Source organism: Tupaia chinensis, unplaced genomic scaffold (genome assembly GCF_000334495.1).
Source record: "Tupaia chinensis unplaced genomic scaffold, TupChi_1.0 Scaffold000179_1, whole genome shotgun sequence".
Lineage (NCBI taxonomy): Eukaryota > Metazoa > Chordata > Mammalia > Scandentia > Tupaiidae > Tupaia > Tupaia belangeri.
In genome coordinates, this window is record NW_006159654.1 from 2,868,716 (window position 1) to 2,895,909 (window position 27,194).

At 42.3% G+C, this 27,194-nt stretch overlaps 1 protein-coding gene and 1 pseudogene across 1 annotated transcript in view; one reads left to right on the forward strand and one right to left on the reverse strand.

The window, feature by feature from the left end:
* Window positions 1-26,837, forward strand: part of LOC102493215 (uncharacterized) — a 28,344-nt gene extending 1,507 nt beyond the window's left edge. Inside the window, exons 5-7 of the mRNA XM_027771042.1 lie at window positions 17,245-17,438; window positions 18,372-18,474; window positions 25,951-26,837. Of these exons, the coding sequence (XP_027626843.1) occupies window positions 17,245-17,438; window positions 18,372-18,474; window positions 25,951-25,982 (329 nt within the window). The 3' untranslated portion in view covers window positions 25,983-26,837. The remainder of the gene's footprint in view (window positions 1-17,244; window positions 17,439-18,371; window positions 18,475-25,950) is intronic.
* On the reverse strand, window positions 24,498-25,204 carry LOC102492792 (prefoldin subunit 4-like; annotated as a pseudogene).
* Window positions 26,838-27,194: the final 357 nt, after the last annotated feature.

The window sequence follows — 27,194 nt, forward strand, 5'->3', positions numbered from 1 at the left end:
CCCTCCCCCCCCCCATAAAAGCGGGCATCTGTAGAAAGCAGGTTTAGTTATCGGAGGGGAACCATTAAACGCCAGTTTAAGAGGCAGGCCGGGAGGACGGCTCGTGGATGTTTAGACTGCTGGCCTTGGTGATCTTGAACGCATTATAACGGAAAATGGATCTCTACTTATAAGGCGTCGGGCCTAGGGCACCCAGGCGCGATGCCAGGGGTGGTCAATGGCAGGACCTGAAACCACCCCCAGGCTTGGCCCTGAGCGTGGAGAGAAGGCTAATGTGTCCAGGAGGAGCTCCCCCCCACCCATGGAGTTCCGTGTGGAAAAGGGTTTCAACAGGAGCCGCTGGCTGTAAATTAGAGGGAGCGGGGGCAGAGTACGCAGAAACTACAGCGGCCTGGCGGTCTGAGATTCTCCACTGGGCCTGTAAGGATAACCCAAGGGGGCTCAATGGCTCCCACCACGAGTATCCCCATTTGGGGCAGCAGAGTCTAGCCCCAAACCAGAAAGGGAGCTCCACCCAAAGAACTCTTGGCGGACAGTCCTTTTCTTGTCCACCGGTTGCTGGCCGCCAGCTACGTGGTTCTCACTGGAAGACAGGGCCAGCGCGAATGGAGGGTGCCCGACCCTGGTGCAACCATGGACTCGGTGCCCCGGGGCCTGCCCGCTACTAACCCGAGTCCTGGACAGCAGCTCTGAGAAATACATAGTTACTTTTTTTTTTTTTTTTTTTTTTTAGGTTTGCCACGACTAGGCAGGAGAAAAGAGGGAACTTAGAGCGACTTAAAAACCCAGGCTGGGAGTTGGTGCAGGACCCATCTCCCACTCCGCGAAGGGTCAGTTTCCCCAGCAGAGAGGCTAGGGCAAAGAACAGGGAAGGGGAAGTGGCTGAAACCGGGCTTGCTGGAAAACCAGAGGCTTACATTCAGGATTTGCGACAAAATCACCGTGGCAGCTGTACACCCCCACTCAGGCAGATCTGCATTTTTGAGCACAAAGACAGTCTCTTTGAATTCTGTTTTTACAAACAGAACAATGCAGGTAATGTGAAAGAGGTTCTGTTTACATGTTTAATGGAAGGAAAGCCCTGAATATGTAAATGCTGGCGGTTCAATTTTTCTGACATTTGATACACTTAAAAAATGTTTATAAAAATCTCCTTAGCTCTTGGAAGCAGGTAGGAAAAAATAAGATGGTTGTATGGGCTGGGAATACATAGAAATGCAAGGGGAGTATTTGGTTGACCACTTTCAGACTCAGAGTTTGGGAGATTGAAGGAAGTAGAGGCCAGAGGAGGGCTGGATTGGAGACAGAAGATGCTCTGTCACCAGAGGCAAGTGGCCTCCGTAGTGAAGGCATCAAAACTTACCATTGCTAGTCTTTCCGTGCTCTTTTAATAGAAATAAAAAATGGATTCGTCGATTCCTTGCCCTGGATAGTATCACAAGGGATAAAAGAAATGGAAACACAGGCAGGAAAAAGCTGTAAGGAACACTAACCTGAAGATCAGTGGCCGCCAACAGCATCATTATCAATCATTTGTCACAACCTAGAGGTCTAAGGGTTTGTGGATCTCAGCAACCCAAACCTAGAGGCCATGGACAGCAGGCATGATCTGAAAGGTGACCTGTAGGTGGGTTAGAGAGAGGGGACAAATGGGTGAACTCTAGTGGTGGCTCAAATGGAGTGACTGACTCTGGGAGGCCGGCTGTTCTTAACTGAACTCTACCTGAACACAAATGCAATCACTTTTTCTTTTCGGTGTCCTTTGGCATGTTTTGCTCCAGGTCTCCTGGATAGTGGGTTAGCCTGCTGCTTTGGAAAACCATGAGACAAAGATGCCATCTTGAGCTCCCCCTCCCCCCAGGGTGGTTATTATGGAGGTTACGGTAGTGGAGTTGATAGAAGAGACACTGGTTTTGGTGGTGAAGGAGAAAGTGGGAGAAGAAAAGAGAAGGGTACAGTCCTTGACTCTACATGTCAGTTTGGGGGTCTCAGCCTTGGGCTGTACTCTGTATCCCCTCCCCCGCCCCCAGCCCCTAGCACGCTGTTTTCTAAAGGGCACAGGTGAGGAGAACTCAAAGGACCTAGAGAACTGCAATACTGCCCTCGGTGCCCATGGGAGGAATAATCTTGGCTGGGGACCTTCTCTACCTCTCCTCCAGGGCCCAGGGCTAAGCCACCCCCAGGCTTGCCCAGGTCAGAGTCTGCTTTGCAAGGAGGCCACCTGATTTGGGGGAGTGCTTGCCATTCTGTGTCTGAAGTCTTGGGTGTAGCTGATGGCGCATCCACTGTGCTGTGATCACATCTGCCTCCAACCAAGCGAACAGACCCTGGCTCACACTTTTATTTCGTACCATGTCTCTTGCCTCCTTCTCTTCACTCTTTTTCTTCCCCTGGAAAAGATTCAAAGAGGTGGGACAGGTTGAGTACTCCCTTGTAAACATTTCGGTCTCATAAGAAATTACTTTTGAAAATCAACTTGATTGAAACTAAGCTAAAAAAAATATCCTTCGATCTTAAGGGAAAATACAGATCTTTTCAAGGTATTTGTTATTTTAAAGGTAAGAGTAGTTCAGATCTGGTGTTTTGCTCATGAGAACTCAAAATAAACAGGACCTGAATAGAACCAGGCCAGGGGGCCATAAACACACATTTAAAAAAAAGACATTTATTTATTTAATTCAATTTGATCTTATTATTTTTTAAATTTGACGAGAGAGAGAGAGAGAGAGAGAGAGAGAGAAAGTGAAAAAGCAAGCTGCAAGGTCTGGGAACTCAACCACAGTCAGCCTTGTGGGAGTTCAGTGCCTTTAACCACCACGCCACCTGCTGGCCCTATAAACACCCATTCTAAACATGTGGGAATTATAGCTCAATTCCCTTCATCATCCTTCAAATCTCATTTTTAACTTCTTTTCCTAACCAATGTAGTAAAAGCGCATCTGAGCATTTCCTTAAGTAGGAATAATGCTCTTATGTCAGGTGAGCCTGTGAATACCCTAAGAACCACAGAAGGTGACAGAAAAAGCACTGTGTTCTTAAAGGTGCACCCTCAACTCTCCCTATTACAAGGACAGGGCTTCCTGCTCCACTCTGGTGCCTCTGCATCCTTTCATTGCTAGGGAGCAACTGAGTCGTTATACCCATTAGCCACTTAGTCCGCAATGGTTAGGACATGCAGAACAATGTTTATATGGCAGCAAGGTCTCTTTTTACCTGGAGTTTTATAGTCCCAGCTTTTCTTGTTTTCCTTTGGGACATACTTGTCTACAGCGGAGACAAGTGACAGTGGGTCCACAAATGAGGTCGTGCTCAAAGCATCATCATGTTCTACTATTTCAAAAATGAAGGGCAGGAAAAGATACTCTTGACTCTTAGAGAATTTTGATTTCTTCTGAGAAACAGGTTTTTTTGGGGGTGTGGGAGTGGGACATTTGGGGAGTGGGCCCTCTTTCTCCTTCCTCTTTTTCTCTCCTCCTTCCTTCCCTCCTTCTCTCCTTCCTTCCTTCTCTTTCTTTCCCACCTCTTCAGTCAAGAGCAGATCTGTGGAGATGGAGTTGGGAGGGGCTGGGTCAGCCGGAAGGGATGTCTGTGGAGAGGTGGATTGTCAATAATCCTTCAGTCCAGTTCTGATTAGGGGATAGTTAAGTCAGTGGAGAAAAGCAGGACTTGCTTGGTCTCCGCACATTAGCCCTCTACCCTCTCCCTCCTCCCCTCCCTCTTTCTTTTCCCACTTCGTTCCTTCTTCTCTCCTTCCCTCCCTTGTAATTTGCTCTTCCACAATATTTGGCTTTACAAGGTTTTTGCTGTCACCAAACCCGAGACAGGCATGAAAGAACGAGATACTGGTTCATCCTTAAGGCTTTTGGGAAAAAAATTAATATCTAACATGATAGGCAGTAGAATTTCCATTTTATCCAAATTATCAAGGAGCCTCACATTAACTGTTAGATAGGTCGTTGTTGCTCTGGAGGGTTTTCATTGATAAGAGAGAACTAAATTGCCAGGTATCCAGTTCTGTCTGTTAAGCTAAAATGCTTATCCAGAGAAAAGCCAACATACGATAGATAATTCTGTAGAAAGGCCTCACAGATGTCTATATATAAGAAATGTTATTATGCTTGCCTTAAGAGGTGCGGTAAATCTGATCTTTGCTATTCTATAGTAAAATATAGAGTCGAAGGCAAAAGTGGCATCAAAAATACACCCCACGGGATGTATGTTAAATAGTCCACTGCGCGATTGTCGAGCAAATTACATAGACTAGCAATATTTTCTTTCAAGCTGAGAGGAGGACATGATCCAACATTGAAATGAGGGGTGTTATTTTTGCATGCAGGTTCGATGGAAATAGCAAATAATGGGCTTTAGCTAGCCTGCAATGCAGCCTGGGGTTCAGAATGAAGTACTCACGCACATGGAAAATTAAAAGGTGAGATTTTGGAGAAACCATTTATGCGATTGAAAGATTTGCTGTGAATTGAGGCCCGGGAGCATTCCCAGTTCCAACTGCTGTGCAGCTCACATTCCTGGGAAGTCTTGTTCTGTAGCTTCCCTTGCAAAGGAATGGATTTCTTTAGCTCTGACAGTTTCTTCTAAAACTTCCCTTCTTTCTTCTCAGGCCTTTGCTTATAGACAAGGGACTTGAGCCAGGATGGTTAGGTTTCAGGTTAACAAAAAGAAACACTTTTATTGTCAATATTAATGGCAAACCTCGATTTTTACAAGGCTGGGGTTTAGCAGCATGAGTAGATCAAAAGCAGCTTGGCTTGATTTCTCAATATTCTCTGGAGCTTAGACAATTAACTGCAATTTTGCTCCTAAGGAAACATCACGAAAAAGTTGGTTATGAGAATGTGAAAGTTAGTCTTTCGGCAGAGATTTTTTTTTGCCTGTACACCATATTAGAAGCTAATAAATTTGTCTATTGAGCTTGAGTTGAGTTTTGAAGGAAAGCTCCTTAAGAAAATGTTGTATGAATAGAGTGTCCTCGTTTGCAATGCCATGAGCTCGGTTCAGCGTGTGCATTCCACTCTTGCTTTCTGGCCGGGTGAGGATCCGGCAGACTGAGGTCTCCCTGGTAATTTGGGTACACCGAGTCTCCAGTTAATGATAGATAATCAGCCTGTGGGTCATTCGGTCATTCTCTTATTACAAACCCCTCCTGCTCTCTCTGATCTCCTTTCAAACTAAATTTCACACAAACAAATAAAGCAAGACAGGGACACGTTCTTAAAAAAAAAAAAAAAAAAAAGAGGGAGAAATATTAGAAACTCCCGATACAGAACTCTAAACAAGGCAAGGCAAGCTAAAAGAGGATAGGAAAGAACATCTTATCAAAACGAACATGTTGTGTACAAAACATTAAAAGACAAGGCTCTGGTTTGTGTTAAAGTGACAGAAAATTAAAATAAAAATAATTGCAGGCAGAAAAGTTATAACGTAAACAGAGAAGGCAGGATGCTTGCTAGAAATGCGCAGCATGAGAGGTTAATTTGTTGTTACAGATTATGTATCTGCAGCATGATTGGAGAGGCGCTACTTTGTTCCATTTTCCAGAAGAGAATGGTTTTCTTTTTAATACTTGTGTCAGTGCCCACTTAAGTTAACACAGGCCAAAACCTCGAGGAACAAAAAAATGGAATTGCATTTTGCTTGCAAAGTATCCAACTTCAAACGAAGAAATTGGTTGCATACAACACACACACACACACACACACACACACACACCACAAAACCCAGAATTCCATTTAGAATACATTTGGAGACTTTGCTAAGTTGATGTGACTGATGCTTTTTTGTTTTGCTGACAGAAGGTGCAGATCGTTCTTAAAGAAGTACCAGAACCAGTCAAGCCTACTCCGCTCCCCACTCTTCCCTCTTCCAGTCTACCCTCTTCCAGACTGACTTCAGAAAGACAAAGTTCAGGTTGGCCCAGGTAGCTCAGGCCAGATCCCAGCGGGAGAAAAGGGCGGGAATGCGTGGCTCTCCTAGTTAGGAGCTTTGGTGAGAGCGCCCCTAGCGCCATTTTTCTGTTTCTGCCCTTGACGACTCCCCTTTGGCCTATTTCCAAGGCGGAAGTTCAATCAAAGTCTACCCACTGGGCTGTCTCCAAGCCTTAGATTCCAAAAGGAGCTGGAACTTTGGCTCCGGGGTTAATCAGCCTGAAGTTCTCCAAGTTAGGGCGGGATAGTTAGGGAATGGCTGCAGGTGGTCAAAGTGTGACATCTGCCCCCACTGTCCCCAACTGCGGGTCAGGCACCCCTTGACTTGCTACATATCTGGAGATTGCTCATCTCTCTGCCATGCTGGAGAGTCCACACTTTGTTTTTTTCTAGGCCTACCCTAAAAGCACCTCTTCCAGGAAGCCTTTCCGGACACTGCTTCCCCTCTCTTCCCAAATCAAGTCTTCTGAGTTCCTTTCTGGTGTGCTCATATTCTTCTTGGTAGGTCTCTGGCCACACATCTGTAGCACCCTATGAGGGCAGGCTCACTGACAGCCAATCAACCACTGTACAAAGAAGGTGCTTAAACCACCTGTGGTCCGGGATGATTTAGAGAAATGGGGTGAATTGTGGGCATTCTAGCTGCTATTGGATTGGTTTCCTTTATTTTGAAAGCGGCTAGAACAAGTAGAGGTGCCGGAAGTCGTTCATTCGGGAACAGAACAGACCTGAACCCCCAGGTGGTTGGAGAAAGGAGGAAACCTTCTCCCAGATCAACGGCTGCACCAAGGGGCCGGCGTGAGCCAGTCAGCCGGCGCTGGGTGGAGAGTCCGAGGCCCACGCCGGAACTGGTCTGTCCAGTCCCATTCCCAACACCCTGCGCTTCCGAGGGGTCTCGGCTGGGCAGGGGTGACTCTGGGCTCCCCAGGGCTGTCTGCGTGATCTCAGGCAAGTCCCTCGGTGTCTCCTAAGCCTTAGTTTCCCCATCTACACTACAGGGAGAATGACACCGACCGCAACGTGTGGGCGACATGAAATGACACCAAGGCGCACGGCAGAGCCAGGCCCCGACACAGGCTGCGCTAAGTGTTCGTGTATTTTCTCTTCCTGCCGCTTTGGTTTTCTCCTCTCCCTTCCAGCTGGCTGCCTGAAGACCCAGCCCGACGGTGATGGGTTCCAGCCGGGCCAGGTGGGCTTTGTCACGCTGCCCCCGCGGGGACGCTCCTCTCACCCCTTCGTGGAGAAGGGCATCCCCGGCCTCGGTGCCCTCGCCTAGTGAGAAACGCGGCTCCTCCGCAATCGCCAGGGTCTCTGTTGTCCCAGGACGATGGGCTCGGGGGAGCGAGGTGCGGGTGTTTAGGAATGTTGGGGAGCAGAGGTGCTGCCGGAGACGCCATGCAGACTTAGGCCGCCGGATCTTCGCCCGCTGGGGCTGCTGGGCCGCCCCTCCCAGGCCGGTTCAATTCTTCTTCTGGTCGCTCTCCCCTCCTGGTTCCCGACGTGCAGGAGGCCGGGTCTCCGCTGCTCGGGTCCGGGAGGTCCTGGGCTATGGGTGGAGTAGATCCCTGTTCCCCTAAGAAAGTTCCCGAGGACTTTTCGCCCCAGGCGGGCAGGAAGGGGTTAACCGGGTCCCCTCTCCCACCCTCACCTCCCCACCCCCTGCGCTGGGCGAAGGCCGCGGCTTCCCTCCTGAGGTCTCATTAGGGAAACCCTCGCCGCTATTTTCAACATTTCCTCAATCAAGTGCCTTTAAATAGAGCTGCACAAACAAATTGGCGGCAAAAGCGTAGATCTTGTCACGATTGAGACCAATCCAATATTTCAGCCTTGTTTGCTTTGCAATTACGGGTTGGCTTGCGGCTGCCGCGCCACGGGGGCAGATCTACAGCCGCCGGCTTTCTCCTCCGCACCCTTGGCGGGTGGAGGCAGCGGACGGCCGAGCGGCTCTGCGCCCGCCGGCTTCCTCCTCCGCACCCTGGGCGGGTGGAGGCAGCGACCGGCCGAGCGGCTGCAGGGAGGCGAGGGGGTGGAAGGGGGAGCCGACGGGCGGCGGCGGTTGGCGGGGCAGTCCCCCCTAAACCCGCGTGCAGGGCGCGCAGAGCAGCGTCAAGGAGAAGCGCTTTGCAGGTTCCGAAGCGATCCACTGAGGACAGAGGCGATAATAATGAAGCGTGCAATTGACGTGGAAATCAGCGTCGGGTCCCTACCAGCTTCTTTTCTGGCCCCACTCGGTCCTTTCCTCCTCTGTCCTATCCCCGGTGCATTTTTCTTCAGTACGACTTAGCGGTTCCCGGATTTCTCCTCCTTTCCTGCTGTGAAACGGCTAGCTTGATCTGTTCTGTTTCCCGTTGCTGCTGATGGGTTGTCTTTTTTGCACCCAGTCACTTTAAGTCTGCCGCAGGAAGAGGAAAGCTCCCCGTCCTTCGGAAGGCTCTGCAGACGCGTGGCTGGCCCTAGCTCCCTATTCATTCTTTGGAGAGAGCTCTTCGGTGTAAATCAGCCTGTGAGTGCGCTCGGTCACCCCCCAGGACAGGCGAGTTTGTGTCAGCAGAACAGTAGTTAACTCAAATCAGGTCTTAAGCCCTTATATTTCACAGACAATTAAATCTTGGCTGCCCTTTAACAAAATTGTAATATTTACTCAGCTCTATACTGAGGAGCACTTTTAAAGGAAAAAGCGAATACTCCATTTCAAAGAGAGCATATGACAATAAATCTCTTTTTATGAATTCTCTCTGCCTAAGTGGAGACAACGCGATTTCAATCTGACACCCCCCACCGCTCTTTCCAGGCACTGTTGAAGTTACACAGATACTGTCTTATAACACAGTCTCCATCTCTTAGGGGAAGACACCTGTACTTGTTACACTTCAGTTTCCAAGGTTCCCCCCCCCCACCCTGACTCTTACAGTGGGGAACAAGGATTACCCAATAATAGGGTCTTGGATGTGCAGTCCTGTTCACATGGGTTCAAGAAAGATGGGTGTGACTTGAGTAATTATTTCATGATTTCATACTACTTCCTAAACGAATATCCATCTTCCTCTCATGATGACTTCTGTAGAAGGTGGCACATTGAGGCAGAGAAAGAATTCTGAGACTCTGGAGTACCTGTTAAAATATGCTTCTTTATTATTGTAGGTAGTGTAGGGTATGCACGTACATTTGTTTGCTAGTGGTCATAAAATAAATTCATAGCTATTCTGACCAATAAGCAGTCTCTTTTTTATGCTTCTAAATGTTTTGGTTTATGATCCCACCTGGGTTGTGTTTTCACTACTCTGTATCACCCTCCTACTGTAATATTTTGGTTCTCGATCTTATTGAAAATAAACCACAAAAATGATGGTTTCATAAAAGTGTGTGATGATAAAGCTGCAGAGTCATGTTTTAAGTCCACACAGTCATGCAACGCTCATGTATTTCTCTTACACAGTTTTCTAGCGGATCTTTTACTATCGGAAGATCTAGGAAGCAGTAACTGGAAGGGTACTATTTCTTAAGAATTCCCCTTTCACAAAAAAGAAAAAAACAAACAAAAAAACCACTTTTTTTTTTGGCCTGGCATAATATTAAATTCACAAATTATAATGCTACTTTCATGTGTGTTAATCTGGTTAGTATTAAAACTGCTAGGGCTTCTTAACCATTAACATGTTTTACCACACCACATTCAAATGGGTGATCTCAGATAATTAGGAAGATTTTGATGTTAATCTCGCTTTAAGTGAACAACTATGAAAATGGCCCTAAAGCATTATTATTCTCATATAAATGCCAACCAACAGGATGTAGAGGAAACAGAATTGCTTTTTATCTGATGTTATCCTATAATATGGTTGCATTCATTTCTTCTAAAATCAGAACAGTTTTCGATTATTTTTTAATGGAATATTTTTCAACACAGCATTTTGCAACGCTTAGAAACCACAGCAACTTTATACTGACAGATTCGTATTTCTTCTACATTATTATTCATTAGCCTCTCTGCCAACTCGCTAAAATTGAGTAATTTTCAAAAATATCAGCATATAGAGAACAATGATTAAGTTCTACATATTTATTTAGGTAAGCCAATGTTACTGAAATTGAAAACATGTGCCTGGCATAGAAATGCTTTAGGAATTCTGTTTTGGGATGCTCAGTTATTATATTTTAAAACAACTCAGATTTTCAAGTACTGATTTCTCACTCTGAACAGGCATTGCATTGTTTTAAACAGTAGCTCCTGGAATAATACCATCCTTAGTATTTTAGACTTTCAAATAATTGGAATTGAATAAATGCTTTCAGCTGGGAGTACTTTCCTAATACCTTGGTAGGTAATAGGATTCTCTATTTGTGCTGGAGGACAAATGGACAGAGCTTTGGAAAGACTGAGTACCCTCTGTGGAATCCACTAGAAAACAGTTTCCTTGTGAGACTGCTAATGGTCCACCTAAAATTTTTTTTCATTAAAATGTAAAATCAGAGAAAAGGAGCAACTGCTTTTTTAACTACTGCTATGACATGATGGCTTAAAGAGGTATACACAAAATAAGACAGGGACACAAAAATCTGAAAAAGTTTGTGGAGGCAGGATATGACTCTGTCTATAAAGAGGAGAATAAAAAAATGGATCCACATAATCAAATAGATTGTTTTTGTTTTCTTCAATTTTAGTGACTTTGAAACCTATGTTCACTAAATGAAGAGGCCCAACCAAGGAATTATATGGAAGTTCTTTTTTATGGCAAGCTATTAGCAACTGAGATTTTTAAATATTAGGTTAAAATTTAAGGACCTTCTATCACCTATGCCATTGTTCTTTTTAAATGAGTGCATGGTGTAACATCTAATGTGTGAAGCATTGAACTGGTGTTGAACTGGAAGAATAAAGTATATCCATGAGATGATTTCCATAAACTCTGACTTGCTGAGAAAAAAAGTGAAAAAGCTTTTTCTGGAAGAAAACAGGCAGCTTAACTGTGATTAATCTGGAATAAATAAAGCAGGAAACTGCCTCCTTACATTCCTAGTAATTCTTTCTGCTTTTCCCAACATTGCTAAGTTCTATGTATCTTGTGCTGTTCAAATAAAGATGATGTCAGTAATAAAATTATGGAATTTAATCAAAAGACTATTTTTGCCTTATTACTAAATTTATGCTTCATATTGGTCTATTGAATTGCTTGGTTATTTGAATGCTGAATATTTCTTTTTACAGAGCGAGTGATATTTAATGAAGTGCTTATAAAGATAAATATGATGGTTCATCAGCAAGAGAATAGTCTTGGTAACAGCGTGGCATTTGAGTCTGTGTGGTGTGAGCTGTGCTTTGAAACCATGATGTAGGTATTTCTGATGGGAACATCTGAGAAGAAAAACTCCAGAGTCCTCAGTCTACCTCTCTGAGAACACACAGTCTTGGAGGGCAATTTGCCCTCAGAAGCAATTATCTGTTGACATTACCATTTCTATTTTTTTTCCCTCGAATCTCCCACTTGCTTTATATTAGTAAAAGTTACAGAATAAAGAGTGCATGGTGCAACTCACTAGGCTTGTCTCTGCTTCAATATCATTTTTTTTTTTTTGGAGAGGTTTTTGCTATAGGGCGCATGTGCTCACCAGACAGAGAGACAGAGAGACAGAAAGCGAGAAATCACCCCCCAGGGGGGATGATCACGCTGCAATCCCTTCTCGTCCATTCTCCTTTCAGGATCTTGGCCACGCACGCACACGCACCTGGCATGAGCTTAAGCCACTGGGTCTGGGACTCGAACCGCGGTCGACTATGTGGGAGTCCAGCGACATAGCCATTACACTAACTGCTGGTCCCTGCTTAAATATCTTAATGTCACATTGTTTTGATGTAACTGCATTCATGCACTGCCCTTTTGTGGTTTTTTTTTTTTTTTTGAGAGATTTTTGCTATGGGTATGTATGCTTGCCAGAGAGACAGAGAGACAGAAAGCAAAATCACCCTTGGTGGGTGCTGTTGGATTGCCAAGCTGCAATCCCTTCTTCTCCATTCTCCTCTCAGGATTTTGGGCACATGTCCATGTACCTGGCATGTTTTTTAAGCTACCAAGTTGGGACTCGAACCTCACAGTCAGCCGTCTGGGACCCAGCCACCTTAGTCACTATATACCTGATGGTCCAGAAGTTTTAACTTAGAACCTCAGGTACATCTGAGTAAATAGTAAGCTGTATACATTTTTATTTTATTGTTACTTATGCTCTGCTTAGTGTCATAAAAAAATTAAAGCAGTTGTTTCAAGAATTAAGATGAACTTTTCAAAATCTCTTTACGGTGGTCAGCAGGTCTCATGGTAGTTAAGGCACTGGACTTCCACATGGTCAACCAAGATCTGGCAACTTGAAACTCATGGCAGGCATGTGTGTGTGTGTGCCTGAAATCTTGGCAGGAGAACAGAAGAGTAGGGATTAATGCATGGACATGCCCCTTTTCTACCTTCCCTCTCTCTGTCTCTCTGTCTCTCTTTCTCTCTCTTGCAAATACACATGTTCTATGGCAGAAACCTGAAAAAAAAAGTTCGTAAAAAATAATTCTTGCAATACAATTATAATTTACTTTTGAGGTTTATTACAAGATCGATGATGTATTTTGCTGAATATTTTGATTTCAAGAGGAAACAAAATTTCCATGAGGAAGTGTAGTGGCCTACGCCTGTAATACCAGCTACTCAGGAAGTGAGGCAGGACCATGAATGAGAGGCTAGCCTGGGCAATATAGCAAGACCCTGTCTCAATTAATAAATAAAGACAAAATTTAAAAATTACATTTAGAATGTGATTTGTTGTTGTTATTTTGGTGATAGGACACTTGCACTCCGGAAGTTGTGAGGGGGAGAGGAGAGAGAGAGAAAAAGTGAGAAGGTCTCCCCCGAGGGGAGAACCATGGCACTTTCCTTGCTCCTCCATTCTCCTCTTGGGTTATGTCTGGCGTGATTTTCAAGCCATTGAGTTTGGCACTTGAATAGCGCAGTTGGCCATGTCGAATCCAGTTGCTTTAACCACAATGCTGGTCCCAGAATGCAATATTTTTCAAGTGAATTTTCTTGTAACGGTATCTTAATAGTGACATTCCATAGAGCTACTACTATGCATGTAAAGCAGGATTGCATAGTGATTCAGAGCAGGGACCTTGGGTCAGAGGCCTGGTTTTGAGTCTTGACTACAATTATCAGCTGTAGGACCTTGGGAGGATTTTTTAACATTGTTCACTTTAGCTATCCCAACTGTAAAAGGTGGATCATAATCATAGACTCAGTCACTTTGTTGTGATAATATGTAGTGAGATGGTTCACGCGAGGCCCTTGGTAAAAGGTCTGGCATAGAGTAGGTGTTTAATAAATGCCACCTATTGTTTTGGGCGTAACTCGACAATGTTAGAGTGACACGCCACAGCTACCTTCCTGAGCCGCTAAGTGTGGGGATGTTGATTGCCTGGGGACTTCATAAGCTGTGTGAGAAGTCTGACTTGGCTTCCAGCTCTCAGGGTTGATGGGGTGAAGGCAATGGCTTCTGGCTGTCTAGAGGCTCTAGAAAGATAGGGGGAGATGGTCCTCACGACAGCAACCCTTTAGACTGTCAGTGGAGACATAGCCTGATGCCTTGTTTGTCACGCGTGGTATGGTATATTCATGCCTAACACAAAGGTCTAAACTGAAGAAAGTAACATCCAAAAAAAAAAAGAAAAAACCCTAGAGGCCGACAGGTGGTGTGGCGGTTGAGGAGCTAGACTCCCACATGGCCTGCCGTGATTCGAGTCCTGGACCTGGCTGCTTGCTTTCTCAGTTTCCCTTTCTCTCTCTGGTCTAACTAAAGCATAATAACAAATAAAATTTAATAAATACTTAAAAAAAACCATCCTTTCTTAATGATTTTTTTTCTGACCTTTTTCTGGCACACCCCAGCAGTGAAAAAATTTTAAGTATATTTGTTTGCAAATTATACATTTGTGCTCCTTATTGATAAATTATATATCAGAATGTCTTCAAAAATTTCATAGAAATGCATATTATTCATAAAATGATGCATGATGAGGCCAGCAGGTGGCATGGAGGTTAAGGTGTTGGATCCCACATGACTGGCTGTGCCTTTCAAATCCTGGACCTGGCAGCTTGAAAATCATGCAGGACCCAACTGAGCAGGTGTCCAACATCCTGAGAGGAGCCTAGAGGAGAAGGGATTGTGGTGTGGCCATCCCTTCTGGGGAGTGATTTCTCACTTTCTCTCTTTATCCCTGTCTGTCTCTCTCTAGCAAATGTATACTTCCTATAGCAAAAACTAAAAACAAAACAAAACAAAACAAAACAAGCAAACAAACAATACATGCATTTCAAAGAAAATTTTTTTAAACAATAGAGTAATAGAGCATTTGTGTGTCTGCGAGGGAGGGAGAGAGAGAGAGATGGAGAGAGGGAGAAAGAGAGAGGGAGAGAGGCACTTTGATAGACTCTCATCATGCTGCTATCCATTTCCGCGCCATCCAGCAGGATCCTGTGGACCCCTACATGTGCCTTGCAGGTTTTCAAGTATGCCTGGGGATCTGAAATCATGATTGGCTTTATGGCTTCCAGTCTTGCAGGAAACTTACATTAGTCCTGTGGCACATTGGCCAGACCCAAATTTCAAAACTTTTTTGTACCAACAAAAACTCATACAGGACCAGCTGATGGCACGGTGATTAAGATGGCTGTATCCCAGTTGGCTGACTGTGCAGTTCAAGTCCCGGACCTGGTAGCTTGACTGATTTACTGTTGGTTTCATGTCATCAATATTTTTACTCCTTTTTTCTTCTTTTGGCTGACAAGATCTCTTAATTACAACGAGGAGCCATGCTAATTTTGCCATTTTCTTGTTGATGTTCTGTGTCTACATTCTTTAAATGGTCTCTAATTGGGACCAGCAGTTAGCGTAATGGCTATATCACTGGACTCCCATGTAGTTGACGGCGGTTCGAGTCCTGGACCCAGTGACTTAAACTCACGCCAGGTGCATGTGTGTGTGTGCCCAAGATCCTGAGAGGAAAATGGAGGAGAAGGGATTGCAGCATGGCCATCTCCCCTGGGGGGTGATTTCTCACTTTCTGTCTCTCTGTCTCTCTCTGTCTTTCTGGCGAACGCACGCGCCCTATAGCGAAAACCTCTCAAAAAAAAAAAAAAAAAAAAAGAAAAGAAAAAGAAAAAGAAAAAGACAAATTATCTCTAATTGAAAGTTCTTTGCTGAATTTTTTTTTTTTTTGATTTTTGCCATAAGGTATGTGCACCTGCTTGAGAGAGACAGAGAGAGACAGAAGAGAGAAATCACCCTCAGGGGCAGGGTGATAGCTATACTGCAGAACCTTCTCTTCCATTCTTCTCTGGAGACTTTGGGCAAATATGCCCACATGCCTTGTCTGTTTTTTTTAAGTCCCTGCCTCTGGGACTTGACTGCAGAGCTGGCCATGTGGGATCCAGCACCTTAACCACCATGCTATCTGCTAACCTTTGCAAATATTTTCCCCCATAGGGTGCTTGTGCTCACCAGAGAGAAATAAAGAAAAAGAGAGAAAGTGAGGGGGGATGGACATGCCACAGTTCCTTCTCCTTTATTCTCCGCTTGGGATTTTTGGCACAAACATGTGGCTGAACTGATTTTCAAGCTGGTGGGTCTGGAACTCGAACCCTGGAGTCGTTCTGTGGGATCCAGTACCTTAACCACCATGCCACCTGTTAGCCTTTTCCAATATATTTTTAAATCAATGGGGGGGGACCAGCAGGTGGTGTGGTGGTTAAGGCGTTGGACACTCCCACATGACCAACCACGGTTGGAGTCCCGGACCTGGTAGCTTTCTTTTTCATTTTCCCACTCTCTCCCTCTCTCTCTGGTCAAATTAAAATAAATGAATGAATAAATAAAATAAAATAAATAACTGTTTAAAAAATCAGTCAGGGAAGTTTTTTTTTTATTAGCCTTCTTGTCTCTTTTTACTTTATGTAGTTTTATTCTTTTTCTTTTTATTCTGATTGATCCCTTTTTTCCTACATTGTACTGTTAAATCTAAAAAACAGTGAGTACATTATTGATTAAATTAGTAGTGCCATTTTTTTTTTTATTGCTAAAGGTTCATGCACTTGCCAGAAAGAGAGAAAGAAAGAGAGTGAGAGAGAGAGAGAGAAGAGAACTTTGCCCCCATTCTGTCAGGATTTTGGGCATGTACACACCTGCCTGTGTAATTTTCAAGCCTCCAGGTCTGAGATTTGAACCGCAGCTGGTCAGGCGGGATCCAGTTCCCAATGAACTGTGCTTAACCACTGTTCTATAGGCTGACTCAGTATGCTATTCTTTTTTTTTTTTTTTTTAAAAATTTTTTTTTTTTTTTTTTTTATTTATTTATTTATATTTTAATTTGACCAGAGAAGGTCAGAGCAAGAGCAAGAGAGAGAGAAGGAAAGTGAGAAAGCAAGCCACCAAGTCCGGGACTCTAACCACAGTTGGCCATGTGGGAGTCCAGTGCCTTAACCACCACTGGACCTGCCAGCCCCAGTAATGCTATTCTTAAAGTGAGAACTGTAAAGATACAGTGAGTTTCCACACACTATTATAAGCTTGTAATATGCTTCAGTATTCTTATGTTTGGAGAGGACTAGTGCAGATGATAAATACTATTTTAGAAAATCTTATTGGGGACTTGTTGAGAAGATAAAGTCACATTAATATTACAAAGAGTTGGTCTTACTTTCCCGGGCCACCAGCACCGTCAAGGAACCTTCCACAAACACCTGACAATGCTGGAGGGTGATTTAGTCATTACAGAGGAGTTGCCGTCATGACAAATAGGGGGTTAAATTGTGAGAATTTCAGGACATTTTTTGGGGGAGGATTAAATAAATCAGGGACTTGCTGACAGCAAATAGTATCTTTGAGTGGCTGATTTGAAACACAGAAATCGGAGACTTGAGATGAATCCCAGGTGGTCCTTGGGAGCTGGAAAAGGTCCCAATGAGTTGGCTGGCTAAGTCTAGGCTTCGGTTCCGCATCATTAAATAGCCTTTAACAGATGGCTTATTCATTGTCACCCTAAGAAAAGATTATGCTAAACACAATGGTGGAATTAAGGTATGTTAATCTGGGGAACATTTCATTTAAATGCTTTCCCTAAAAGTAGGTTTACAATGTCTTAGAACTGCTTCAAGGGATCTTAAAGTGCATTACATTCTTAAATGTCAGAATAAAAAAAAAGATTTTTTATTAAAAAATTTGAGAATATTTTTTATGTCAACACTGCATGTCAGCTCTTATTCTCTTCCAATAGTGAATAATAAGCTGTTGAGGGATGCCATTCGCGGATGTGGAAATGAGGCGTTTCGCTCGCTATGGAATGAGAGGTGTCAGGAAAGAAGACTATATCACAGAGCCAGAAAAAAAAGTAATCAGTTGCAGCACACATGGGCATTTCCAGCTGCTTACCAAGAGGAAGTTCTGTGCAGTGCAGTGGCTGTAAAACAGGTGAATACTGGAGAAAAAAAAATTTCCTAGTTCTATGTGAGACAATTTAACATGATGAGTCCACCTCACTTTGCAATCTCCCCAGACTAACTACACAAAGAAAAAAAAACCAAAAGCAAAACCAAACCCACCAACATCCTGAAACCAACAACAAGATAACCAAACCTTTAATAGAAACCCAAACAAAAATTGGGCCGATTTTATGAGGCTGACTTGAAGTCAGGAAAAGAATGATGAAGTATTGAGAGGAGAATGAAATCATCAAAGACAAGAAAAGCTCAGAGTGGGGTTTAATAGCAGCTATCATATTGCATAGAGCTTTGACCACTTCTGATGCAGCTGTTTTGTTTTAAGATGTCCCCATGTCTGGTCCCCTTACCGTGTTTCCATGGTGACCAGAGTGCACACACTCAGGCACACAGGGCACTCTTAATAACTGTAACCTCCTCAAAGAGTTACTGCAGGAGCAGAGAGAATGGGAATGATGAAATCCAATATAGCGTTTAGCTGAATCATCATCTGAGGTTAAGCCTGGTGAACAGCTAGCAATGCTGGGATTCTCCTTGTACCTGTCAAAATCACCACCAGCTGGGTGCTGTGGCGGCGTGTGCATGTGGTCCCAGCTACTGAGGAGCTGAGGCAGGAGGACAGCAGTTTGAGACTAGCCTGGGAAACATGGCCAGACCTATCACACCGATGGTATTTTGTGCAAATCATGTGTGTAATATTGTAAGTTTTTTTTAATGTTTAATGTTAATGGACCTTGGGCAGTAACTTCAATACAACTTTTATTTTTTTTTTAATATATATTTTAGGGCAAGAGTAGTGACAAGATTTTCACTCTGGAAGATCTTTTTGAACACTGCAAATCATCAAGCCTTTTGGGAAATTCATTTTATTGAGTAGTGACCTTTGTTTTTTCATTCACAAAAGCAGGATGATTTATCGTTGGGACATTTACTCAGGGTGATGGACACCTTATGTGAAGCTCTGGAAGTTGGTCAAGGCCCTGCTCTACCCCACACCAAAATCAGAGGTAGTACAAAAAATAATAATAGTGGCATGTATATGTGTGTGTATGTGTGGGAGGGGTTCAAAAAGTTTGTAGAAAATGCATATATAAAAAAGTATGCATGGACTTTTTTTTTGGCATTAAAATAAACTCATACTTAATTCCATTTTTTTAAAAATATACTTTTTGCAGTTCTTCCATACTATGTGCCTGGTCCTATTCTAAGTATATTTCTCATATAAACTCATTTATTTTTCCCAATTACCCAGTAAAATATCGCTATTATCATCATCATCATTATTATTAATATATTACTGGAGGACACACTCACTCACCAGAGAAAAACAGAGGGAGGAAGAGGAGAAAGAGTCACAGTACAATTTCTTGTCCTCTATCTCTGCCTCCTTTTGGGATGATGTGAATGCATAATGAGGCAAAAAGAAGTTACCCAGGTCACGTAGTAAGAAGCAGGCATGAAACTCACACATGCAGGTTCTTTTATTTACTGCTGTTCACTTAATTGCCCCATATTTATTAAACTTTTGGTGTATGGAAGCCCTTGGGTTTTTTTTAAAAATAATTATTTAATTTAACTTTATTCATTGTGATTATTTTATTTAATTAATTAATTTATTTTTAAAGTTGACCAGAGAGAGACAGAGAGAGAGGGGAAGTGAGAAAACAAGTTACCAGGTCTGGGACTTGAACCATGGTCAGCCATGTGGGAGTCCAGCTGCCTTAACCACCATGTCATGTGCCAGCCCCACTGGGGCTTTTTTTTTTTTTTTAGAATTATTTTATTTAATTTTATTCATCATCATCATCATTATTATTTTTTGACCAGAGAGATGGGAGGGTTGGGTGGTGGTGGGTGGCAGGGAGTGAGAAAGCAAGCCTCCAGATCTGGGATTTGAACTGCAGTTGGCCATTTGGGAGTCTAGTGCCTTAACCACCATGCCACCTGTCAAACCTGAGCCTTTGGGCTTTATGGAGGTCATTGTTAAGTGAATCCAGGTTAATGTCTCTGCCTTTAAGGAGCTAACAACTTGTCGGGTATAGAGGTATTAGTCACTGCATAGTATGTTGAGTTTGATATAAGTTCCTTAATAAAAACTGGGAACCTGCATGCATCCAGCCTTGATTGTCTTCTTTCTTCTGCTCTCCAGATGAGTGGATAGGATCATTGACTCTTGGAAACGTGAATCTTCAATGTCAGGTTCAGTGTTCTTTGCTGGGTGTCTCAAGTTACAGACTAGTGAGCAGGCTTCCCACTTGGATATGTTTGTTGTTGTAATAATAGATGGGACTAGACACAGTGGCAGTAGTAGGAGCGGTGGCATTTGGGAGAATGGTGATCCCTGAATGCATTGTTGGCATTCATTCATTTTTGCTTTGTTTTGATAGATAGCCATGTAACTCTGGAATATGACTCTGGGTTCACCAACGCAGGGATGACCTCAAGAGGAGATTTAGGAGCTAGCCCCAATGGTTCTCTTCTTTCACGCAAGGGAAAGTTCCAGCTACTTCTTCTATTAATATTTAGTCTCAGGGCCGGCAGGTGGCAGAGTGGTTAAGGATGTTGGACTGCCTACACGGTCAATAGCAGTTTGAGTCCTGGACCTGCTAGCTTGCTTTCTCACTTTCTCCCTCTCTCTGTCACTCTGTTTCTCTGCGGTCAAATTTAAATAAAGAAAGAAAGAAAGGAACAAAAGGAAAGAAAGAAAAAAAGAAAAAAATTAAATAAAATAATTAAAAAAAATATTTAGTCTCATCCATTATTTTTTCAATCTCTGCCTAAACAATTCTTTATTTTTAGTCTCATCTGTTATTTTTTCAATCTCTGCCTAAACAATTCTTTGTCTGGATCTTTTAAAAACTTTAAGACCATTTTCTCCTGAAATTCAGACTCACAATGAAGCAGATTCAACTACATAAGCTTATTTATCTATCTATTTATTCATTTAAATTTAAATCGACCAGAAAGAGACAGAGAGAAAGAGAGAGAGAGAGAGAGAGAGAGAGAAAGTAAGCCACCAGGTTCAGGACTTGAACTGTGGTCAGTGGGAGTACAACACATTAACCACCATGCCACCTGTTGGCCCCACCTTAGTTTTTTTTTTTTTAAAGGAATTATTTTTAATTTTATTTATTCATTCATTTATTTTAATTTGACCAGAGAGAGACACAGAGAGAGAGGGAGAAGTGAGAAAGCAAGCCACCAGGTCCGGGATTTGAACTGGGGTTGGCCATGTGGGAATGTCCAGCGCCTTAACCACCATGCTACCTGCTGGTCCCCTAGCTTAGTTTTTTGAAGACTTGTCTTGGGATCTACTCTAAGCAACAGTACTTCGTGATTATGGATTGGGTTTTCAAGTTTAGGTGACTGGATTCATTCATTCATTCTTTAATAAATGTTTATTGAGACTTAGAATAAAGTAAATTTTAGATACTGGAGTTCATTAATGTTCTTGAAAATTCTAAAAATAAAAATGTTAATTCTAGATTTCTATGAATGTTTAAGAAACAAAATAAGTAATTCAAAGACTGTTCAGTAAAAAAATTATAATTTAGTCTGCTCTGGAGGAGAATATTCAATTCTAAAACATATCAAAGCATACAAACACATTTGTAATAAGACAATATAATACTTTTTTTTGGAGATATATTTTTTTTTCCCAGAAGGCATATGCACTGCTGGAGAGATAGACAGAAGGTGAGAAATCACCCCTCAGGGGGTAAGGCTATGCCACAATCCCTTCTCTTCCATTTTCCTCTTGGGATTTTGGGCACGCATGCACATGTGCCAAGTGTGAGTTTTAAGTTGCTGGGTCCAGGATTTGAACCACAGTCGACTACATGGGAATCTAGCAACGTAACTATTACGCCCTCTGCTGATCCCAAGAGACAATATAATTTTTATGAGAACATATCAAACCACAAGCACTGAGGTCTAGCCTCTTCTGAATGTGTAAAATAGCAGTTTTATTCATACTAATGATAATGCAAGTGACACGAACATACAAAAATCCAGCTGAAGAGGAGCTTTTTTTTTTTTTTTTAAAGAATTATTTATTTTAATTTTATTCATGATTATTATTGTTATTATTTTAAATTTTGTTTTAGGGTACATGTGCTCACCAGAGAGACAGAGAAAGAGAGAGGGAAAGTAAGAAAGCAAGCTGCTAGGTTTGGGTTTGAACCTCAGTCTGCCATATGAGAGTTTAGTGGCTTAACCACCACTCCACCTGCCGGCTCCAGGAGCTGTGAGTTTTGCCACTCACGTGTGATTAAACCCTGCAGAATAGAGTCTGTCCCCATGTATTTGGTTTAAGAAGAAAACTAGTTAAGTGATATTGAGTTAATGATCCAGTTTCTCAAAAGGGTAGACTATTGGCCTAACACCTTCCTAACTTGTAGCTGTCAACATGTTTAGTTTGGTTCTGATGGGAGCTAGACTAGAGCAGGGAAAAGTTTTGCTGGAAAGGTTATGTGACATTAATAAGAACCACATTCTGTTTGATGTTCTCCCAAATTATATGTTCTTTATCTCCCTAAGAAATTGAACCACTCAAAAATAATAAATTCTCCTTTTCTGTGGCCCGCAAATGATCAACATTTTAGATGATCAAAAAAATTTTGTCCTAGAGATATCCCCACTTCTAGCCCTGCTTTATTTGCTGCTGCTGATTTATAGCTGAAAGCACCACTTCATAATTTTTCCAAGCATCAAAGTCATAATGTGTTTCACAAATACTTGAAAGTGCTTAAAATCCATGAACCTCTGTATTCCTTTTTTTTATTCTTCTGTAAGTATGTATTTAAATTGGTTAAACAGATGGCTTTCTATTTTTGAAACAAACTGCTAAGAATATTCACTTCAAGATGGAGAACTCATAGGTTAAATTTCATTCTGGAGTGCACTTTTACAACCAGGTAATTAACCTTTGAAAATGAGGGTATTTGAAGGAAACAAGAAAAATCTTAACGAGATGATCTCACTAACAGTGGTATGGTAGACTTCTTAGGAGCAGAGATGCTCCAGAAATGTAATAATGAAAGACTTTGAAATATCTTAAAACCATAGTGAATTTTCAAAGTCTTCCAGTTTTATGCCTTTATTATAATAACCTCAGGAGGTAAACATTTCAAGGAGTGTTTTCTATTTTATTTATTTATTTTCGTAACAATGGGAATTGGCACAAAGATTGTTGGTGGGAAGATGAAGGTGAAGACATCAATCACTCAGCGTATATTTATTAAATACCTACCACATGCAAAAGTCTCTTCCACACATATGGGGCAATACAACAATTTACTACATATAGGGACCAGCAGTTAGCGTAATGGCTATGTCGCTGGACTCCCACGTAGTCGACTGCGGTTCGAGTCCCGGACCCGGTGGCTTAAACTCATGCTGGGCGCATGTGCGTGTGTGCCCAAGAACCCGAGAGGAGAATGGAGGAGAAGGGATTGTGGCGTGGCCATCCCCCCTGGGGGGTGATTTCTCGCTTTCTGTCTCTCTGTCTCTCTCTGTCTGTCTGGCGAGCGCACGCGCCCTATAGCAAAAACCTCTCCAAAAAAACCAAACCAAACCAAACCAAAACAAAACAAAAACACCCATTTACTACATATAGAATATGTCCTGGGACCAGCAGGTAGCATGGTGGTTAATGCACTGGACTCCCACTTGGCCAACTGCAGTATGAGTCCCAGGTCTGGTGGCTTGCTGTCTCACTTTCCCTCTCTCTGTCTGTCTGTCTCTCTCTGGTTAAAATAATAATAATAATGATAAATAAAATGAAATAAATAATTCTTTAAAAAAAAGAATCTGTCCTTAGTGAGCTTACAATTTAGTTAGGCTGAGAAGGAATAGATTAATAAAAAGTTAAAAGGCAAATAGAAAGGAACACTAGATGGAGCGTTGAGGCAGCCTGTGATTAATTACATGAGTTAATAGCGCTAAGTTAAATGAATGAGAGGCCACTCTGAGATAGAGTAGACAGAAAAGAGTTCCTCTCCTTGAAGCTTGAGAGACAGAACGATTTTAGAAAAGTAGGATTTGGAGACTCAAAGGGAGAAGAATTCCCTAGAAGGGAGAAAACTTTTGAAACCAGACAGTTTTGGGTCAATTGTCATGCCCTTTCTTGCTGGCTGTGTAATCTTGGGAAGTTACTCAGCGTTTTTGAGTATCTTCTGTAAAATGAATATAGTAGTGACTATTATTTTAGGATTATAGAGGTAACATGTCTGAAATAGTACACTATAGAAACTCAGTAAGTGGCAGTCTCTTCAGGTGAATAGAACATTCTGAACTACCATGGAGGAAGGAGAGAGCCAGTGACATTCACGAGGCAATGAGAAGGATATGATGAGTGGGAGGAAGGATTAAGTAAGGGAAACTGAGTGAGATAATATGAAAGATAAATTAGGATCAGATTCAATCTTTCATGTGTTTCCTCATTTAATGATTTATCGAGCGCCTTTACATGGGAAACCCTCTGCCAGGTGTGGAGATGCAGATAAAACTTAGCTCTGACTTTCAGTTTTATGTTCTGGGAAGGAATTGGAACATTATGCTGAAGGGAATTATCTCTCAAGAAGGGAGAAACTTGAAAGTGGTATTTTGGATGGTTGACATAGACTATTATTCTCGTGACCTAAGAAATGAGTTCAGTTGCTGTCTTTTAGTGCTTGAAGGTCAATATTGCCCATTTGAAGGAATAAAGAGGAAGAGTTTATGGGCTGGACTTCATTTTATCCCTTGAAGTAAAACCCTGGCATCGAATCTGCTTATATTCTATTTGTGGTTACATTTCTGGTCTAACCTGGGAGTTTCCACACTGTGTGAATGTTGTGTTGGACCTACAGTTTGGGTGATGCGTAGTGGTTGGCACCATAATCACTGTCTATTCAGGGACGAGAAAAAACCTGGGGATCTAGACTTCAATGACTTTCCTTGTGATTGTGTAGTCTATGTTTTTTTCTCTTTTTTCATTTTGAACAGTATTCAAGTTTATTAAACAAATGAAAAAAGTCTTATAAAGTGTTTAACTTTCATTAGCTTCAAGGTTTATGGTGCTTCCAAATTTTGCATAAAACTGAATTTTCAAATCTGTAAACACCCACTGAATCGATTCCACTCTGGATTCTAAAGCATCAATTTCTTCTTGAAAATTTTCCTTTGCTTCTTCTAGCATTTCTTGAGTCTCTTCTTGAGACTGACTGATGGAAATGTCACTGATTGGATCAGGTATCATTACACAGTCGTTATCTGCAAGCATGATGTCATCACAAGCATCTGCTAAGTTTTGGAATTTTCTTTTTTACTTCAATTTCTTCTCTTAGCTCTGATTCTACTCATATTCCATGCAAATTTGTTTATCTTTTGTTGTTCTTCAGAAGTAACATTGGGGGGAACCAGCAGTTAGCGTAATGGCTTTGTTGCTGGACTCCCACGTAGTCGACCACGGTTCGCGTCCTGGACCCGGTGGCTTAAAACTCACGCTGGGCGCGTGTGCGTGCGTGCCCAACATCCCGAGAGGAGAATGGAGGAGAAGGGATTGCGGTGTGACCATCCCCCCCTGGGGGGGTGATTTCTCGTTTTCTATCTCTCTGTCTCTCTCTGACTATCTGGCGAATGCACGCGCCCTATAGTGAAAACTTCTCAAAAAAACCCAAAAAAACAAAAAAACAAAAAACAACCCAAAGTAACATTGACATCTTCTGCAGCCTCCTTCTTCATGGTGGCCTCCATCTCGGGACTGGACTACGGCCGTGATTGTTTATTCCACAAGAGGAGACCCCTTTCCTGTTAGGAGATCTCTATAACAAGAAGTGCTAAGACATAAAAAACACACTGGATTTTTTTTTTTTTTAGAGATTTTTGCTATAGGGTGCATGCACATGCTTGCCAGAGAGACAGCGAGAGACAGAGAGAAATCATCCCCCTGGGGAATGGCCACACTGCAATCCCTTTCCCTCCAGTCTCCTCTTGAGATCTTGGGCACACACACACATGCACCCTGTGTGGGCTTTAACACCAGATCTGGGACTTGAACTGCAGTCCGTTACATGGGAGTCCAGCAATGTAACTATTATGCCATCTGGTGGTCCCAAAACACACTGGATATTTGCAAACTTCTAGATTAACTGATAGAGCAGGAAGTTTGTCTGGATATCAGCATCAGTGTCTTCTAGTCACATATTCTTGGCTCTTGTTTTCATTCTCAACTATAGTCATCAACTTTAGTATTCCTTGCATAACAACAGGAAGAGGTTGTAGGAAATGCATCACTCAGTGATTTCATGATTGTGTGAACATTTATAGGATGATAATGTTCACTTACCCAAGTTTAGATGGCATAGCCTACTGCATAGCTAGGCTACATACAATAGCCTGTGATAATCTTATGGGGGCATTGTCTTATATGTGGTCTGTTGTTGACTGAAACATTATGTGTTGCATGAGTGCACTAATCTTATCCTTTCTTTTATCCCAAGGCCTTGTGGAACTCAGATCATGTGAAATGTGAAATCTATTGCTCCCGGAAACTCCTAATACATACCGGATAATGACTAATCTCAATGGTCAAGTTCTTTATTTCAGAGTTGGCACCATGTTGAATTATGTTCCGGAGTTAAAATAAAATTCCTATAAAGGTGACCATATTTTTGACTCTCCACTTGGAAGATCCCACTGGGCCACTGGGGCATGAGACACAAGATATATAAGACATAATAACACTCTAAAACATAAGCACCTGTTTTATGTTGGTTATTATATATTATTTGATACCTGGCTTTGACACCCACATGCGGACATCTAACTACACCAAGTTCAATCTATCCTTTTTTTCTTTTTTACTTGTGTGTGGCTGTTTAGCTCAGGTGGTTAGGGCATGGGCTAATGAGAACAAGGTCACAGGTTCAATCTTTGTGTGGGCCAGCAGGGTTTGCTTTGTTCAGTGGCCACAGACTGGGTCCAGCCAGCTGTCTAGCATATGTCTGCCCCAGGTCATGAGAGGACAGGGTAGGAGGGAGTAGATGGACAAGAGCAAATCCATCATCACCATTAGAAAAAGCCAAGCCAAGCCTGTGTCCTACTAATGGGGGTCAATAATGTCTCATTTAAATGAAGTTGACATTTTATTACTTCTTGCTGAGAGGGTCTTTTGAACAGCAAATTCAAACATTGTTGCCTTTTTGTGTGAATTCATTTTTAATAAATGGAAGGCTGTATAAGACCTCAGATGATTACAGCTTTCTAAATATAAACTAATGGCTTAACTATTTTAAAAGTTGGTGTATTATTAAAAGAGAAAGTTCAGTGTGGCTATTCAGTTACACCTAAATCTGCTTTGGCTAGTGAAATAAAAAAGATATGAATTTTTCAGAGTGTGTTTGGTAATGATTGCCTTTATTCAAGAATAAAAACTTTTTTTTTTTTTACCACACTTGCTGATCGTTAGATCACTAAATGTTAGCAGAAAGCAGGCACAATTTTAGACAAATGTTCTCACAAGCTATTATTCAGCGTCAGGATCAAGTCTTACTAGATTTCAGTTTAAATCAAATCAATTGCAACTAAAATGCTCTGCCTCCACTGTTTCCCTCAGTTGAATCTTTGTGAGTATTGAAAAAGGCATTTAGGGACCAGCAGGTGGCGTGGTGGTTATGGTGCTGGACACTCCCACATGGCCGACCATGGTTTGAGTCCTGGACATGGTGGCTTGCTTTCTCACTTT